The sequence below is a fragment of the Centruroides vittatus genome, unplaced genomic scaffold, assembly GCF_030686945.1.
Source record: "Centruroides vittatus isolate TY-2023 unplaced genomic scaffold, ASM3068694v2 contig_1012, whole genome shotgun sequence".
NCBI classification, from domain to species: Eukaryota; Metazoa; Arthropoda; class Arachnida; order Scorpiones; family Buthidae; genus Centruroides; species Centruroides vittatus.
Genome location: NW_027120659.1, coordinates 56,717 through 77,214, shown reverse-complemented (window position 1 = coordinate 77,214; position 20,498 = coordinate 56,717). Strand labels below are relative to the sequence as shown.

Below are 20,498 nucleotides of genomic sequence, written 5' to 3'. Positions count from 1 at the left end.
CACGTGGTCCCAAAAACGTGGTGGAGAGCTACCTTTGGCGCGTCTTTCCTCGTCCAGTCCTAGCCAAAGAATGACCACTTGGTCCCTGTTCTACCCTGAGGGCCACATACCGTCCCATTGTCCTTAAGAGACCACCTGCTGTTGCGCCGTTAAGCACCGGTTGGGAGAAAATTCCAGGAAGGAAAGATAATAGTAATAGGAAGAAGAAATAAAGAAAAATATATATTCTAATATAAAATAAAATACAACTGTACAGTACAATAATGGCATTTAGCCACAATAGAATGTATCAATATAATAAAACTAAATGTCATGAGAGTGTAGCTGGTAATATTTACAACTGGAGTAAAAATGCTTGACTCTGAATTACGGATGGATTTGTGACAAAATTCAATAAACATAATTTGCAGGTGTCCAATCTCCAAATTCTGTCTCGACTAGCCCTGGCAACAAACTAGGGACCAATCAGAAGAGCGGTAATGCACATCAGTGCTAAGGGGCCAATCACTGGCATGCACCACTACCACAAGATGTGATATGTAACATGAAATAAATTTACATTAAAACCCGATACATAACAATACGAAATGAATTTACATTAAAACCCAATACGCGACAATGTGAATATTATATAATTATACAAATGATAATATTAACATTCAGTTAGTGATAATCACTACAAACTATTAATGTGAAAAAATTATTAATTTCTTTAGGAGTCTTGTAAATTTGTAAGATTAATTTTGAAATATATTAATGTTGATATTAAAATTTTCAGTTACCATATTTAATGGAAAATTGATAAAATATTAATTTAGCATTAATGAATAGTATTGAGTTGCATTTGTTCATGGAAGACATTCATTTGAATTCTGTAACTGAATTAAATAATTTTTTTAAAACTCATTTTATATGGATTAAAAATTTTATATCTAAAAGATTTTGATGTTATGAATTTATTTAATAATTAAGATTATTCATTTCATTTTAATTTTCTTTTAAAAATACATTCTTAATTTCAGAGTGGAACAAGTAGTTATTTTGGAATACCAGGTCCACGTGGTAACCCAGGACCAGCTGGTCCACCTGGTCCTCCTGGCTTTTGTCTTTGTAATAACATATCAAAATCAGAAACCGGCGATGGAAAAGATGTTGTAAACAACATTGTTGGATCTCCAGTAAGGAATAGTTTCATTTTACATTTAAATTTTACCAATGTCTTTCATGTATGTATGTATAACTACTGTCAAAGTACTTGCATGTTTTTGGTATATTCATGGTTCCTATGCACCTAGAAAGTCAGGGACTGTCAGGAATTTTCATTAGTGTTCAGAAAAAGTCATGGAATGTCAGGGAATTTGTTAAAAATTGTCAAAAAGTCTGGAAAAATCAGGGAATTTGCTTCCTTGGATGCCCTGTTGATTTTTTGCTGACAATATGCTTGAGTAAGGCAGCAAGAAGTAATATGGTACGATACAACTTATGAAAAGTGATGCAGAATATTTTCAGAGCCCAAAATTTCTCTTAAGCTTACGCAAAATTTTTCCAAAAATTTACAAAGTACACAAAATGATAAATAATTAAAATGGTAATATTTATCATTTTTAATTTTAATAATTTTGATTGCATAACAAAACACTTTCTGTTGGTGTTATGTACTAATATATAACCAGCTGCGAGAAGATTTAAAACATTTTCTGATTTTTCTTCCAGTTTATTAATTTTTTTTAAAATTCAGGATATTTATTAAGAGATAAATTTAATAAATATATACTTTTGTACATGGATTATATAGAATTTGTTAATGGATAATAAAAAATAATTGAGTTTTTTCTTTTTTTCAAAGCCATGTAGATTTATGGTTATGGATTAATAACAGAATTTTAATGAAACATTTTAATTTTAATAATTCAGCAATTATAAGAAAAATATTAATCTGTCGGCATTATTATTTTTTACTTGAAATATTACTACAAAAACTTTCAACAAATTACAGATTGTCTTCTTCAGGCACAGAATAATGTAATCTTAATGGAACCTTACAAATTAAAATACACATTAATGTGTTTCAAATAACAAATTAATGTATATTTTAAATTGTAAGGTTCCATTAAGATTACATTATTCTGTGCCTGAAGAAGACAATCTATAATTTGTTGAAAGTTTTTATAGTAATATTTCAAGTAAAAAATAATAATACCAATAGACAGTATTAATATTTTTCTTAAAGTTCTTGGCTTGGCAAGAAGCAATTTTGGGCAATTGTAAAAAATATATAACTGTTAATTAGCATCTAATAACCAATATAAAACAAAATATAAAATAACTAATTAAAATGTTGGAGAAGCAAAACATATGTGCATAGTAAGTCAAATGCTGTTTTATTTTGTCAATGTGCCATACTGTAAGAGATGTGAGGGTCAGGGAATTTGTACAAAGTTGGTCAGGGAAAGTCATGGAAATTAAAACAAAAATTTGAGTAGGAACCATGTATCATTAGTTTTAAATATATTAACTTAATACCAAAAGTCAAGAACTTTATTTTATTTAAGACATTGCATAAAATTTTAATGTGATCATTTTTGATTACTTTCTCTTATGACCATATTTTTTGTTATAAACTAAGTTATATAATATTTTGTAAATATTCCATTTAAAAATTTTGTAAATATGGTATTGAAATAGCTTTTTTCATATATATTTATGAGATCCCGTTTCAATTAATTGCATTACTTGAATATTTGAATGAAAAACTCCATTTTTCCAGTCAGTTTAAAACATGGCAATTTTACAGGATTTAAAAATGATAGTAAAATAGATTATTTATAAATGATAGATCAAAGTCATATAAATTATTTGAAGTATCAATTATTTTTATAAAATTTAAAATTTCTGTAAAAAAGCCCAATAAAATAGAAAATGTGTAAAATATGCATTTTGTTGATTATTTTTACTATACAGGTACTCCTCACTTTACGACCGAGTTCCGTTCCGACGACTACGTTGTTAAGCGAATTGGTTGATAAGCGAGGAGCTTGCGCCGGGAATATAGGATCGTTGTAAAATTATATAAATTATTCAACAAACTTCAAATTTATTTATAAAAAGACTATTATAGTAAGCTTAGTGCGCATGCCACCATTCGCCACTGACCGACACTCAAGCTGAGAAAGGAGATTCCCCGAATTGCAGGTCGAAATTCGATTGGTTGTAAGTGCGAGTGGTCGTTAAGCAGATAGGTTGTAAAGTGAGGAGTACCTGTATTGACTTCACTTTGTTATAAATTTCATTTACTTAATAAATTGAAAATAAATATTTTATTGGAATAAAGGTAATTTTATTTTTTACATATGTACTCTGTACACTAATAAAACATTTATTTGGAAATGTATTAAATTAAGATTAGAATTCAATGATCCAGATTTCTTTATTTATTAAAATATATTGTAAATTATTGAAAGCTTGTTAAATGATCTAATTTTTTAAAATTAGAGTCCACCAGGTGTTATATATGAAGCAGGACCACCAGGTGAGAAAGGAGAAAGAGTAAGTAGTGTTAAAAATCTACTAAAGTTATATGTTTTTAAATTTAAATGTGTGATCAATTAATAAAAATCATTTATAAATCTGTTAATAAATATTTTACACTTTTCCAATCTTATAGAAAATTTTTGAATAAAAAATATTTATTCATGTTGAATTAATTGTTTTTATGGAAAAATAAAGCAAACATTGTCCTCACAAAATTGATATAATTTAGGTTAAGTCAGTGTATTATAAATACATGAAATAAACTAATTTATGTAATATTAACCAATATATTTTATTAATAGTATTTAAGTATAGTATTTATTATTATGAAATAACTAAGGGTCCACCTGGGTTGCAAGGTCTTCCTGGAGTTAAGGGTGAACCTGGGAAAGATGGGACGCCTGGTACTGTCGGGCCACCTGGACCTCGTGGATATGTAGGTCCTCCCGGACCACCAGGTCCACCCGCAACACATCGTGCTATTTTTGATGTAAGTAACTTTAAAAATTTTATAATTTTAAAAAACTACTTTTTCATTTAATAATATAAATAATTGTACATTTTGTTTAATAGACTCTATTCCGATGTAATATTTGTAGTTAATAATTGTGCTTATTCATCTTATACATTGGTTTAATAGCATTTTGAACCATAATTTTATTATAATCATTTTCTATTAACTAAATATGATATCAATATTCAATTTTGTCACTTCATGTAACAAAAAATTTAGAAAATAATTTGGAAATTATGTATATATTTGTTCTCAAATTTTTATTTTTACAAATATATAATACTGAAAGCTTAAAATAAAAAGGTATATGATCTTTTTATTTTATGCTTTCAGTGTTATACAGAAGTGGGTGAAAAGTAGGTAGAAAACTTAATGACTAATAAATGCTTTCGATCATATTCAATTGCCATGATCAGGTTAACATACTTGAAAATAGAATATAAATTGGAATGTACAAATTTTAAAACAGATGGAACACAATCTCAAAACCTTTACTGCATGGCTATGTCACCCTTGACACTTGCAATCTCTGCCAATGAGATTGTATTCCATCTGTTTTAAAATTGTACATTCTATTTTTGAATATATTAACCTGTGAATTTCTTGTTCTTGGGCACCCAGAGGTTTATGAGTTGTATTATACGTTAATTTGATGATGGTCAAAAAAGTTTGTTAGTCATTAAAGTTTTCTTGTTTGCTGGAATTTTTGGGTTTTTAGAAGTGTTTATTATATATTTACATCCAGTTTTTGAAAGATTGCAGCATTTTTGTGCACCAATAAAGCAAGAACTGGTATGATGATCTTAATATATATGCTAGTCATAAATCTTACATATACCATATTATTCCTATGCAAATTTTTCAAAAATAAATGGAAAAAGTGTGATATAAATTACAATACATTTCCTTTGAATTAATGACCATTTTGTGTCACGACACTTTTTGACACTATTCTTACTATGACCAGTAGTAGTTCTAAACCTGTTTTTAGACATCTGTCTGCTCAATGCACAGCACTCTCAAAAATTCTTGTGATGAAAAATAACACATCTTCAGACATTTCTTTAATCTCAAGAAAAAATAAAAATATAAAAATCCATTATATCATGGGAATAGACCATTTGCTTGAGACAGAAATCCTGTTTTGGCTAGATTGTCAACTATTGAAAGTTTGATTTAATGTATTAAGATTGTCATGTATGCCAAGTGAAATACCCAAATTAGACACCTGGATTGCTGTGAAAGTTAAAGTGTTAGCCTACTGTTCTGGGAAACCTGGGATAAAATCCAGGGAAGCAATTTCCCAGAAATTTTTCTTGGGCAGGCTGTCCTGGATATGTTTGGCTATGTCCTCACTACTTGGCTGAATCCACCATGATGGATTTGGAAAATAGACTCTTTTAGTGCTCCACAGATCAGAAAGAGTTAAAAGTACCTAGATTTTAGGCCAAATAGCCTATACTCTGTGTACAGGAGTGAATTAGATGACACTATTGGTATCATAGATGAGATCATCTATGATACCAATGCTGTCATCTAATTCCCATATGAATCTTAGCAATTACTTCTGAATTACACACTGTAGCTGACCTGCATATGTGATGTATCTGGATGTGAGTTATCTTCCACATCTTTCTTATTTTCTTTGTCTCTCTTGTACCATTGGTATACTTGATCTTCAATATAGTATTACCAATTGATATTGAAACTCCCATTTATTTTTGACTCTACCTTGTATATACTGTATTTAATTTATATATATAATAATAAATCTATATTATTCATTGAAATAGATTAGTTTCTATCTATTTTAAACTTTTTAATTATAATATTCTTTCCATCAGTAAAATTAATTATTCAAGTTATATTGACAATTCTAGCCAATATAATTATATTGGCTAGAATTGCCAATATAACTTTAACAAACAAACAAAAGATAAATTAATAAATTTAGTACATTAACATGTAGATTATTTTTTAGAATTTTATTAGATTTTTAGTGCAATTTTAGTTATAATAAAGCAGTTCATTACTTTGTCAAATATATTATAAAAAGGAAAACTTTTACAAAATAAAAGTATGCTGTTTTTGAAATTCCAAAAACTTTCAATTGATAAGTTTTCATTAAATGTTACTGTATGTAAATCTTTCTACTTGAATTACATTATAAAATTATTCAATCAGAAAAACATTTATCATTAAAATCCCATTGTTTAAATTTATGGAGAAATAAAATAACATTCACATTTTTCATTTTATTCATTCTTAACTGTATACATCCAATTTTCTTTATCATACTGTTCATAGATAACATTTGTGTATGCTTTGACTCACTGAATATGCAAGTTTAATATAATCGTCCAATTAGTATATTTCTATAGTATGTTGAATAACGGTATAGTTCGTTATACCAAGATTATTAGTTTATCATAATTAATTGTCTTTTAAAAAAGTATTTCGTATTTGATAGACTGGATAAAAAATCGTGAAGTAATAGAATTTTTATGATGTTTATTTTGGAGAATAGCCAGTGAAGATCTTGATTGTGTGTCAATTTTTATATACTTTTGCAAATATTGCCGAAGGCACAGATTTGTAGATGAAATGGCCACTGTTCTATATAGACAAAGATTGGTAGAGATGTGACCAAACCTGTGCAAGCACAAATTTTGCTTGAAATGGTCATGACCAGTCAACAGAAGAGTAAAGTAAAAGTTTAGATAAACATGTAAATATTTCTTTCTCTTGTAGATGTCAGGAAGGTAGTCAAATGTGAGATGTCCAGTGCAAGAATTTTTCCATCTTTGTTGCCAAAGAGTGAGTATGAAATCATTGCATGATTTTATGATAGTGGATTCAGAAATATCATGAAAGGCATAGGTACAATTTCGAGGGTCAGCAATTTAACTAATAGATTTCTTTTATAAATCTTGATCCTTGAAATATTAGAGGATTTCGTAGAAAAATATGCTGAATGGAGTTTAGTTTTTTAATGATTTTTATTGATGAAAATAAGAAGTCTGATTGGCATTATGATAATTAGAGATAATTTTCAAAACTTACGAAAGTGTTTTCAATGTTTTAGGAATTGAAGAAAGAACTTTATTATATAAAATGGATAATTTTTTGGATGGTTAGGAATTCTTTTGTAAAGTGCTAAGTTTCAATATCCTTTGTTTCATTGTCACTTCAGTATTTAGAAGTAAATTACCAATGTGTTTGCATCAGAAGTTCATGGTTCAGTGGCAAAAGCATGACCTACAGTTGTCTAATTCTCCATGGTAATAAAATTGCTTTTGTTCCCCTGATAACATAAAACCAGTTTCTACACAAAATGTGCCTGATATTTTTGACTCACTTTGTATTTAATTCTTTTTTCTTTTTATTCGTCGATAAAAATGTGTGTTTTAATGACATCTTTACCCAAGAAGAAAATAATTTAGAAGGAGAATTCTCAGAAGGACATAAGTAATATAAATATAATTAGTTTTCATTTTAATTTTATCTATCCTAATATTGTTAGCAAATTGTTTGACAATGTCAAATAGAACAAGATTGTTTTGATATGAGAGCTCTTAGTAAGACAACAATAATGACTGATCTGTTAATTTGCCTAAATTTAAAGTGTGAATATGATTTAAATGTTATAAGCTTTTTTTTTATTTTTAAAAGAAATTTTAATAATTATTAATTTTGTAATATTTCTGCTAGATCAGTCTGTTCTTATTTTATCAAAATTTAGTTTAGTAAAAGTTTAGGAGTATAGGATTTTGTATATCTTTAATTGTAAGAATTACACTAAAAAATCTACAGTATGGTATTAACTCATTAAAAACTATTGTGTTGTAAAAATAAACTGTAACATTGTAAATTACTGATGTGGAATCATTATTCATTAACCTTTCATTTTATAACATAGAAAATTCTACATTATCCAGTCCTTATTTAAATGGATATTAATTAACATTGTAGATAACACAATAATTTCATATATACGTGATAGAATTACAACTTGATATAAGAATTCATGTATAACCAAAGACAAGCCTAAACATTGGATTAATTGTTGATAATGTGTGTGGCTGTACGCCATGTGTTTGTATATAGATTTATATTTTATTATTATTTTTAATTTCACTTCCTCACGCTTTTATCCCCTTTCTTTTCTTTACCTATTGTTTTTCCTCTTTGGAATGTCTCTCCAAAATTCCTTTCCTTATATGGTCATCGTATATCCCATAAAACAAAGAAAGGGTGCGCAACCTCTGAGGGGTCGAGTACGAAACCAGAGGGCAGGAGGGTTGTGAATGAGAGAACAAAAGAGGATTCGGACTCAAGAAAGGAGGGGAGTGAGAGGAGCTTCTGGTGCGTTCTGGCAGCGTGCAGAAGAGAAAGAGTAGCATTTCATAGACGGACTAAAGAATTCGTTGTGATCAATCCATTTTGTTTGTGATCGATTCATGAGAATTAACTGTGAATTTTAGCATCTGAATGGTTGACAAGCGAATGAACTGAAAGGAAGAAGAGAACCCCCTCTACATATTTTGTGTAAGACCCTTGCCAAGGACATTATAAAAGAGACCGATTCTTCGAAGACCTCAAAGACGCTGGGTATCCCTTTTCTAACTTCTTACATTTTCTTACCTGTCCTTTATTTGCCTTCTTTAGTTTAATATTAGTTTTAATTTTCATTTTTTATTTGTGTTTGTAATAGTATAACATTAGCATAAGATTAGTTTTAATTATTTTCCCTTTGTCACGAGCTATATATGAGTCGGGGAATTTTTGTACAATATTGTTTGCTCATATGATTATTTCCATCTGTCAGGGACAGAAAATATACTGGCATCCTAAAAGAACCCTGTAGCTAATAACTTTTACCTAAATTAAAATTTACCTTTTTTCATTTTTTATTTTGGTTTCACGTGTATTTCTTTTAACGAAAGAAACATTGGATTAATTGTTGATAATGTGCCAGTAATTAATGTGATGTTTAGATTTATCTTTGGTACCATCACCAAACTATCAGCCAAATTTGCTTAAAGATAGTTAGTGTTGGACTTAATTAATTAATTTAAAACATTTGTCATAATTTAGCCTGAAACTAATTAATCCAGAATTTAGATTTATCTTTAGTTATATGATTCAAACTTTGATTTGTACTATATGATTTCAATTATAAATATGGAATATCTTGATCTACTGTAATCTAGAATTTCCAATGTATTTTGGTATGCCAGAAAATTATTACAATGTGTTATATAAATTATTTCAGGTAGGATTAATTACTTTTATTCATTTTCTTTAGAAAGAAGAAAAATGTCTATGAATGCAATTCTTAAAACTTTCAATTTATAAATATTATTTTAAGAAATAAACTTTATTAATATTATGATTAACTCATTCTAGATGGATGGAGGATTTGTTTCTGGATTATACGGGTCATCGGGTGATGGTCCTTTTGGTCCCTATAATGGACGTCCGGGTGTCGTTGGTCCCCCAGGTCCACCTGGAATTTCAGGAGAAAGAGGCTATCCTGGTGAAAAAGGTGAAATGGGATCAAAGGGTGAAAAAGGAGATAAGGTATGATATATAAAAATTACTTCAAAATATTATTAATGAAAATATTAAGTATAATTTATTGTAATAAGTCATATATATCATCATTATTTTCTATATTTTCTTATATAAATGTTAATTGTAGAAGAAAATTGTAGAAGATATTTTTCAATAATTTTAAAACTGTTTCTCATAAATTAAATTACATTAAAGTTACTGAAAAACATGAGTTTCTTTGGGTGTTATAAAGAAAAAATTTTTCACTTTTAATAAAAGTAGAACTTTGATTTGATGACTGTTTGTGATGTAAGCATTATTATTTATAATCTAGGGAGAGACTGGACCTGAAGGTCCTATTGGCAAACCAGGAGAGAGAGGATTAGATGGCTTTAATGGAGTAAAAGGAAGCAGAGGCGATAAAGGTGAAAAGGTAAATCTAACTATAAAATTACTTATGCATTTACTTTATCTGTATGAAAACTGAATAGAGACAGCCCAAAAGAATATTAAAGATAATGAATATGGAATAAGTAAAACTGATGCAATTCTGATAGAAACTAAAAATTATGAAGTACAAAATAATTATAAACATATATATTTACATTGAAAAACACTTCATATTTACATTTTGTAAATTTTTTAGAAATACAGTAGAGCGTCGATAAGTGGAACCAATTGGGGACTGGGGTCCTTCCAGTTAATGATTTGTTCCAGTTTCCGACTTTGTACGAAAAAATACATTAACCTGTCTGATGTTCAAATTTTTCTCCGTTGGGTGTCGCTTCGTGTTGAATTTTCGTCGATTTTAAGCCTAACGAAAATTTTTATAATAATCATCGAGGCTATCGTATCGTTAAAAATTATTTCTGCATTTTGTACAAACCAAATAAATATATTAAAGAATATAAAAAACATGAAAATTATACTTTAGAAGTAAATTTAGTATCAAAAACATTCGATTCAGCACGACACAGTCCGACTGAAAATCGTTCCACTTTCCGGCCATTCCACTTACCGACGTTCCACTTATCGACGTTCTACAGTATCTTCAAGTTAGGAATTAAAAACATTTATTTTTATTTTGTTTTAAATTTTCAAAATGGCATATGTTTCATTTTTAGAAGTGAAAGTTTCATTTTATTAATTTATTATAAAATTTTAAAGAAATGTAGTAATAAAAACCATTGATTTATACATTTGACTGTGATCACTATATGAAGTTAACATTAAGAAAGAAACTATGAAGGAAGTTAATAAAACAGAACAATATATTTTCTAAAATTAAAATAGTTTTTAAAACAATTTATAACATTTTTATAAATATTCCCTGAAGTTTCTTAAAATTCTATAAATTTTGATAATTGTTTCTAAATGTGAAGTAAAAGAGTCAATAAAAATATTAATTTGTCAACAAATAAATTTATACGATAATTTTTATTGTGTAATCAATTTCTAAATTGTTAATTTTTATATATAGGGAGACTCTGCATTACCTGGACTCGGAACTCCAGGTCCACCTGGACCTCCTGGTCCTCCTGGCCCACCTGGTGCTCCAGGTCTACCTGGAATAAATGAAATAATTAACAATGATAAAATGGATGGATCTTTACCTGATTTGGAATATGGAAGTGGTATTGGAATTCAAAGAATTCCGGGTCCTAAGGTTAGAAATTTTTTTAATGTAATATTTTAAATAAATTTGATTTTATAAAGTATATAAAAGTTAAAGTTTTCTATTTAAATGATTGTAATTGGATTTTGTTTATATCGTAAAATTATCTGTTTCTACAGAATACTTTAAATATAGATCATTTATATTTTACAGAATTTTTTTATTTATGGTTTATTTATTAATGCAATTCTGTTGTTTGACTTTCATGCACATTTTTAGGACCAATTACATTTTGAAATTGTGGACTGCTTGTGTTTATTTAGGATAATTGATGTTTAAAATAATTCTTTTGAATTTATTAATTCTAAATTATCATTGATATACTTTAATGATTAAACTTGTAATATGGAAAACAAAAATTACTTTAAATTAATATTTATTGAATTTTGAAGAAGTCTGATTAATATTAATAATAATTTTTATTTGTTTATTTAGGGAGATAAAGGAGATATTGGTGAAATTGGTGAACCAGGTATTCCAGGTATTCCAGGTTCAAAAGGAGAAAAAGTATGTTTATTTAATAGTTTTTACACAACTTATACTTTAACAAATACAACTTTAGTATACTCTATTATTATTTTCAATGCCTGAAAATTGAGCTGAGTGAGATTAAATCTAGAGTTTATTTAGTATGTTTTAAAATAGAAGCAATGATATCTAATCTAGTGGCTGACTGTGGAAACTCTATTTCTTTCAAACTTTGCTTCAGAATGACTTAATTCAGTTCATATATAATATCTTTTGAACTTAATCACTGTTATCAGCCAGTGATGTTAATGAACGTACAAATGAACATACTGTTAAGCTGGAGTTTAAACTTAATTGTCATGTTAAATTATTTAAAACTCACGAAATATTGTGCAAAAATGGATGATGATGTGGCACCACCATTGAGGAAGCGTCAAGGTAGGCAACACGAAAAGTATAAAAAGAACTGATTCTTATTATTCTTGATGTGGGTGAGCTACTGAATGGAACCTGTTGATATTTCCCTGCAAATTTTAAATGTATGGAATGCACAAATTTCTTCATAGTCAATTGTAGTCAGTTGTATGTGTATATAGGATGACTGATTGCATGGAATCCTTTTCCTAAGGAAACACCACAATATGTTTGTTTATAGTTGTAAACAGAATTGAATTGCTGTGTATTCAAAATTTGCAATACACAGCAATTCAATTCTTCAACGCTTTGCAAATACCCAAAATCCCTTCTTAAATCTATGGAAGAGTTTTTCCAAATTATTCTTCAAGGATACAATCTGATCAGAATTCCAAATAAGGGTAGCTTACAACATTTGCCAACCTGGACTGAATGTACATACCAAGTTTGGTTGAGGTCAGTTAAAAGTTCCAGAGGAGTTTACTTAATCCAATGATGTTTGAGTGTAAAGAAATGAGCTTCACTGCTCAGCTCAATTATGCAATTAGAATTTTTATAGATAATTCCTTCATCTGGTTTTTTCAAAGTAATTTTGTTACTGAAAAGCCTTTACTGATTAAATTTTATTTTATATACGTACATGCATAAAATTTTAAAAATCATGGTAATTTTTTTCATACATACTTCAAATATTCCAATTAACACCAATTAAAGATGTTTATCAAGATTAAGCAATACCTGAATATAGACTCTATCCAAAATATAATCACCTACAAGAAAAATATATACATATCATCAATTATATATGTATAACTAAATGTGATTTAGTTATACTGTATATGATGATTAGATCTACTTCTGTAATTGATACTCTCTTTGAATACAGAATGTAAACACCAAATTGAATATAAGCGCAGAAGTGATCATGATTAATTAGGAAAATTCTGTATTTTCAGAATCATGATGATGATTTTTCCTTCTTTTCTACTTTTGCACCTTAATATGGTACTCTTAAATATGTACTTTTAAAATCAAGAATTCTTAGAGTCAGTTTATTTACAAAAATAATTATAAAAATAAAAAATAATAGATGTATTTTTCTAGGGCTGTTTTAAATTGTTTATATGCAAAAAGATTTTTCTGTGTCTGTATCTCTGTCTAATGGAATGGTATTAAATTAAATTACTGTATAATAATTTATTAGTTACAATGAAATTCAATTATTTATTTAATAATCTTATTATATATTTTTTTTAATCTATAGTTAGTTTATTTATTAATCATTATAATCAATACTTTTTGTCATTACTGTAATGTAAATGAAGTCTCTTAATTGTATTTAATTATTAGCACTAAACTCCAATGGCGTGCCGTCATTGGAAGCGATGGAAGCGCCGATTCCACCTTCCAATGACCTTCCCTTGAATTTTATAAAATATAAATTTTCATATTTTAACGTACTTTGAATTAATTAAAATTAATATTTTATTATAACTGCATTATGTATTTTTTACAAATTTCTATACTACATGTGGAAAAAAAACGATAAGATTGCTATTGTATATTCGAATAATTCGGTGGCGGAAGGAATGTCGAAACCGGGTCAGTCTCCAATCAGCCAGATTATATAGGCATTAGCACATGCGGTTTACAGTGCACCAACCTCACCCGGTTTAGCTGGTAGAAGCGACACACTCGTAAAGAGTACAGCTTTATATCCCGGAGCGGTTGTGGGCTGTTAGCCGCCTGCCTGTCAACTTCCAAGCAGCCAGATTATAGGCATTGGCGCATGCGCTTTACAGAGCACCAACGTCACGGTTTAGCTGGTAGAAGCGACACACGCGTAAAGAGTACGCGACTTTATATCCCGGAGCGGTTGTGGGCTGTTAGCCGACTGCTAGATATTCAGCCACCCTCGCCCGATTATATGAATAACGAGCAGACTAGATCAACGGCGGGCAACCCGCGGGCCAGCTACGGCTGGCGAAAAGTTTCTATCCGGCCCGCGAGATCTTTAATAGATTATTAAATTGGAAAAATAACTAATTAATAGTTATTTTTCCAATTCTTTGTAATTTTCGAAAACGATAAGAGAAATAAATGTAGTAATTAACTTTTTATTTATTTATTTCATATTTGCAGACTAAAAAAATTACGAGTCACAAGAAGGCATCAATTAACTACTACGGCGCGGAAAAAAACGTAAAATTTATTCTGGCCCATGTTATAAAAAGGGTTGCCCACCATAGACTAGATTTATAACAACCCAACCGATAGGAGTTTACTGGCACGTTTTTATGATAGTTCTGTATAGTTGACAGGAGTTTAAAAAAACTCCATTAAAATATTTGATATATTTATTCTGCGTTTATTCCGCTCTCCCATCTTATATTACTTACGGATTTCAATGTTAAACCGGTGATATTACGATTTAGTATGTCCCATCTGTAAGGGGATGCAGAAAAAATGTGTACAATTCTAGTACAGTGTTAAAAATTAACTGTTACTTTGGCAGCATCATTTACAACCAAATTTAATGAATGAGACGTACAGTACATACAATGGTACAAAAAAAAAAGCTCTAGAATTTACTTTCCTTAAATTTACGATTTATATATCCGTTGTCATAAAAATTTGTCTTTCCACTGTTTTCCCAAGACTACAGATATTCAGGTACAAAGTAACTGGTTTCGACTTATTTCTACTTAAGAAGTGACTAAATAATTAAGAGATTAGGGAATGGGGACATAAATAAAACCCTGTTGAAAGAGCCAGAATTTTACTTCAACAAAAGCTTAACAGAACCAATCACTCGCTCAGTACAGTGGGAAACTGATTTCCGTGTACACCTGGTATTAAAACGAATTAGTTAGAAAACGAATGACTATTAAGTTTAACATAGATTTTTACAGCTACGGTGAGAAACGTTTAAAATTTACAACAGCCCTGTGGCGTCCTTTGAGATATACTAGTGATGCGACAAAAGAGGCATTTGACATTGACCGGTATCGGCACCCTCGGGATTTGGCATGGACCGTCTCTGATTTCATTCATTAGCCACTCGTAGGGAGCTATTTCACTAAGTGGATTGTTTTAAGATTTAAAAAGTAAAGAATATTTTGTTATTTTTATGTACGTTTCTTCACAAAGTTATATTTAATTATAAGTTTCTTTAAAAGTATATTCGTACAATTGAAGAATTTTTTGTACTAGGCATGTATATTCATCACACATTTTGTTTTATCAAGTAAGCTTTTTTTTATAATTTTAATTTTAGCCCTTATATCGTGGCTAGTGATTAAAAAATTTATTTTTAAAAAGTTTTGGCTCGAGACCGTATAATGAAAAAAAAAAACATTATTAAAAGAGCCTAAATTAAATATAAATACGTCGACAAAAAAATTCGACATTTTGACGATAAAATTTATGACGAATGACGATTCTTTCGTAAAATTGAAGCAATTTAGAAATCAAAATAGAATAGAATTTAACATTGGTAGACAATATAAAATAAATATTGAAAATTATAACGAGATAATTAAGATTAATAGATATATCTAAATTAATAGACGTTATATGTTTTTTCTCAAAGCGAGAATTGGCATTTAGAGGGCGTAGGGAATTTATTGAATCTAATAACGGAGGTAATTATATTGAACTTTCTTATTTATTAAGTACGTCAGATAATCTATTAAAAATACATTTAAAGAAGTATACGGTTTTTACTGGCTTATCGAACAAACGAATACGAACGGGCCCTGACGCGCATATTGGTTGCCCCTGTAAGTCGGCTTCTTACAGAAACACAGCTTCCCTATCATCAAATGTCACGGCACGCCACTGCTAAACTCCCATAAAGTCTTAAAATATGACTAATTTTTTTTATTTAGACTAATTAATTATAAATGAATATGATCCAAACACTTTTTTTTATACTTAATGAAAATTATTAGCAACATGATAACTTTTAATAAATCAGAAATAAATCACTGTTTTTCAGGGCAGCAAAGGTGATAAAGGTAAAGATGGAAAAACTGGTCCACAAGGTCCTCAAGGTCCTAAAGGAGAAGTTGGTCCACCAGGAATAGCTTCATCATCAATAAGTGTAAATTTGAATTATATAAATTTAATTCATTTTGTCATAATAATAATGTGAATAAAATAATTCAAAACAATAATAATTACCTCAAATTAAATGCCAATGATAACCTTTAATAATCAGCAATTTTTACTGAACAAATATTTTTGATAGCTTTTATATTTTTTCTTTTCAATATCCAATACCTGCTGTTAAAAACAATTTGTAACAATGTGAACAAAACTATCAAATAATTTAGACAATTGATTTCTGATTACTTTTAGGATGTCAAAGGAGAAAAAGGAGATCGTGGAAGAAGAGGCAAAAGAGGTTATCCTGGACCTCCCGGACCTCCAGGTCCACCTGGTCCGGTAGGACCAATAGGCGAAATTGGTTTTCCAGGATTTCCTGTAAGTATACATCAAAATAGAATTTGAAAGTTTGAGAATCTGTGTTAATTTATTGTTATGGATCCTTTTCTGTTATTTAATTTGCTTTCTATCATGTCCTCAAATCTTGAAAATCAAATTTCATCTCCACTTCTAATTAAGATAGAAAGCTGAAACTTTGAGGACATACCTTAATCCAGTGATGTTTCAGAGGATGAACCCATCCCCAACATCATTCTCACCCCAAAACCCAGTAAATATAACCAAATGTAGAATTTAACTGTGATGTATGTTGTGTAAATGTCGTGCAAATGTAGTGATGTATGTGGTGGGGGTGGAGCCACTGCCAATTTTGAAAAACATTAAAAATAATGCTTTTATTGCTCAAAATTTTTAAAGATATGTTTAATTATTTAATATAATTTAAATAAATAATTTTAACTGATACAGAAATAATTTAATTTTCCAAATAATAAGAGCTATTTTTTAAAATAGTTTTTACAATCAAAATTCAACCACTTATAATGAAATAAAAAGATAAATACAAAATAAATAAGTGCATATAGTTTCTGTTTTTCTTTAAATTTGGTATGTATGTATATATATATATCCAGTCTATGCAAAGGATTGTAAATAACTTCATATAACAACAACACTTTCAAGTTAAAGATAGTTTTGAGATGTATATTATTTTAAAATGAGAAAATTAATCTACAGTTAGAATGTTAGTTAATTTATAATTTTAAATATTTATTTTCTATTTTATGCTTCAGTCAGGAGAGACTTTGTATCAGGTATTATTTTATAATATTTCAAAACTAATTTTTTTAAAATCAACACAACGTACAGTAATTAATTTATACTGTAATCTTAAATATAATTTTAGATGCAGAGTGTTATATTTTAAATTTTATTTTGTCATTAATGTAAAAATTTTAAATTAAAAAAACATAAAGTTTTAATTAAAAGATATTCTAACTTAAATTTGAAAAAGTTTGTTTGAACAATTAAATTTTTTTTTAACTAACTCAGATTTTATGATTTTTATCATCTGTAAAATTATATTTTTGATTTAATTAATCTAATTAGTTTAACATATAATGCTAATATTTGTCATTGATAGTTTTATAAAAATAGGCATATATTGGATTATCTTGTAAATATTTTTTATTTTTTAAATGACTGTAGAAGCATCTTTTAATATTATACATTTCTTCCTTAAGTATATATGGGCCATTCATTTGCCAAATTGATTAACTCCACCAAATAAAAAGAAGAGAAATTGATAAAATAATATACATTCTTTTTCAAAATTTGAATTTAAACAAACATTCTAGAATGTCATCATGTATTGTTATTAGTTTTTATCTAACATCATATAAAATATTATTCCAAGGACATATACTATTTTTACATTTTTTTGCAAAACTAAGACAGTTAATCATTTGACCCGTGAACAGCTCATATAAAATTAAGTTCATAATTGCATTTTTTCTAAAGTATGTGTGTAAAAAAATGTCACCCTAAAGACCATGACACACTAGGCAGTTTCTCACCCTGGAGACATGTCTCTGAGCGACAAAAATCTGTTGACGTTCGGACACAAGAGGACGAGTTGTTGGCAGTCATGGGATCAACGTTTCTACCTGATAATTGTAAATTTTTGCTAATGGCACAAAATTATGTATCATTGAGAACCTTGTTGTGATATTCTTTAACAGTGTGATTAATTGATTCTTATGATTGAGTTAAAGCAATTTGACTTCCCAACAACTGCTCTCCCTGTTAAAAAAAAAAAAAAACAAATAGAAACCATAAACATTTCTATTGGTATTCAAGAGCAATAAATTATTAAAACCGATAGAGACCAATAAAATAATTTTCTGGTATATATGCTATTAGTCAATAAAAGCCAATATAACTTCACAACTAATTTTTATTTGGATGACTATAACAATTAAAATATTTGCAGATTGGCAAAATAAAAGTAAATTTTTAATGTGACATTAATCTGTATATGCTATGATGAAATTATAATTATGTTTCCTCAATTAACATGTTACAGAATTGAAATATACATTTCAAAAGAAAATTATAATCAACACAGAAAACCATCTTTAAAATAGATTGATCATTAAACTTAATGTACTATACTTCATTTCCGTGTAATGTTTATCTAAAAATTTTAATAATTGAAATAATTAAACTTTTTTGTTTAGTTTTAGAAAAATTCCTGAGATCAGAAAATTAGTATAACTCAGGTATAATTTTAATTAAGGTGTAAGAAAATTATGAAATGAAAATTTTTACATGTATGTGCCATCATAATTGGGTGCTATTAATCTTCCATGTAATGAAACACATCTGCATATTTAATATTTTGGGAAAAATATAAACTTTTATATAAGACTTCCTAGTTAGAAGTATTCTATTTCTTAATTTTCAATTTAAAAAGATACTGCTACAAAGATACCTGAAAGATGAAGAATTTCTATTCACAACAAATAGACAATCTAATACATAAGAAGAAACAATGGAAGATACAAAAGACGATTTGGATCATCATTCTACATCAGTTTACTGGAATAATAATAATAATAATTTTTTTTTTTAAAGCAGTTTATTTTAGTATAGTGAAAAATATCTAGATTTATGAATTTACATTTCTTTATTTCCAAAATAGCATTAATTATTTTTTATGTAGTTTTCTTTTTATAAATAAATTATTAGTCATATGTTGAAAATTGTTAATATTTAAAATGTTAAATATATAAATTTCTTTAACCTGAATTCAGTATAATGTATTGTTTTAAGAAATTTTCATGGAAATATTACAACATTTTTAATGTTAAGTTGTTTTTAATTAGGGCCGACCGGGTGTTCCTGGAAGACCTGGGGATAAAGGAATTCCAGGGCTTGGTATTAAAGGAGAAAAAGGTGAAAGAGGAGTGCCAGGTCCTCCAGGTCCACCTCTCAATGGATATCTAGGAAATGTAAGAATTTTATATAAACTACTATATGGAATATATTAAAATAAGTATCAAAAAGTAATATTGTAATTCAACAGTTGATCATTTTTGACATAGCAAATGAAATACTGTATTTAAATGTACCAATACTAAAACTTATTAGTTTATTTATAACTTATAAACTACTACATACATGTAACCATTAACTATGCAGTAAATATTTATTAATTATTACGTCTTAATTGCTATGAAAATGAACAAATCCAAGACTCTTTACAATTGTCTTTCTTACACTTCTTTACATAAAGACACTGGCCAGAACAAAGGACCACGGTTCCTTTGTTAGCCGTTTTTCATATCCCCTACCCAAGGCAATAATGTTGCCAATACATAACACTAATCTAACGTTTTCAGACTTCTTCATTGACCACCTGAAGAAAGTCTATGAAGAAGACCAGAAATGTATGATTAGTAAATATTTACTGCATAGTTAATAGTTAAATGTTTGTTGTTAATACTAGTGCAGTTAAGGAAAGGAGAAAAGTACTTATAAATTAATATGTTAAACAATTATTTATTGATTCCTTCATAAATCCAAATCACTTCAACAGTTTTCTAATTATTGCTTGGTCTTAACATTTTAAAACTTGGGTGTTGTCCCCATAGAACTTTGACTTTTCAATCCACAGCTTCTTGCACAATTGAAATACAGTCTCTTTCTGTTGTAATCTTTGGATGTGTTCTTAATTCTGTCATGAGTTTTCTTGTAACCTCTTTGTAAATTTATGTTACTATTTTTTTTCATTTATGGTTTAAATCATGTACAGTACATTCTACTTTTCTATTGATCTTTATCTTCTTTGTTATTACATAAGCCTTCTTACTCTACCACTCTGTTGCCTAG

The 20,498-nt window shown here is 28.4% G+C and overlaps 1 protein-coding gene across 4 annotated transcripts in view; it reads left to right on the top strand.

The window, feature by feature from the left end:
- The window catches only part of Mp (Multiplexin), a 169,777-nt gene that overhangs the window by 132,599 nt on the left and 16,680 nt on the right, over positions 1 to 20,498 (top strand). For 3 of the 4 annotated variants that reach the window (XM_067280310.1, XM_067280176.1, XM_067280385.1), the window contains 11 exons: positions 1,023 to 1,178; positions 3,493 to 3,546; positions 3,872 to 4,021; positions 9,455 to 9,628; positions 9,936 to 10,034; positions 11,082 to 11,267; positions 11,712 to 11,783; positions 16,159 to 16,263; positions 16,521 to 16,646; positions 17,399 to 17,419; positions 19,493 to 19,618. In XM_067280310.1, the coding sequence (XP_067136411.1) occupies positions 1,023 to 1,178; positions 3,493 to 3,546; positions 3,872 to 4,021; positions 9,455 to 9,628; positions 9,936 to 10,034; positions 11,082 to 11,267; positions 11,712 to 11,783; positions 16,159 to 16,263; positions 16,521 to 16,646; positions 17,399 to 17,419; positions 19,493 to 19,618 (1,269 nt within the window). The remainder of the gene's footprint in view (positions 1 to 1,022; positions 1,179 to 3,492; positions 3,547 to 3,871; positions 4,022 to 9,454; positions 9,629 to 9,935; positions 10,035 to 11,081; positions 11,268 to 11,711; positions 11,784 to 16,158; positions 16,264 to 16,520; positions 16,647 to 17,398; positions 17,420 to 19,492; positions 19,619 to 20,498) is intronic. The other variant, XM_067280247.1, reaches the window with a different exon arrangement.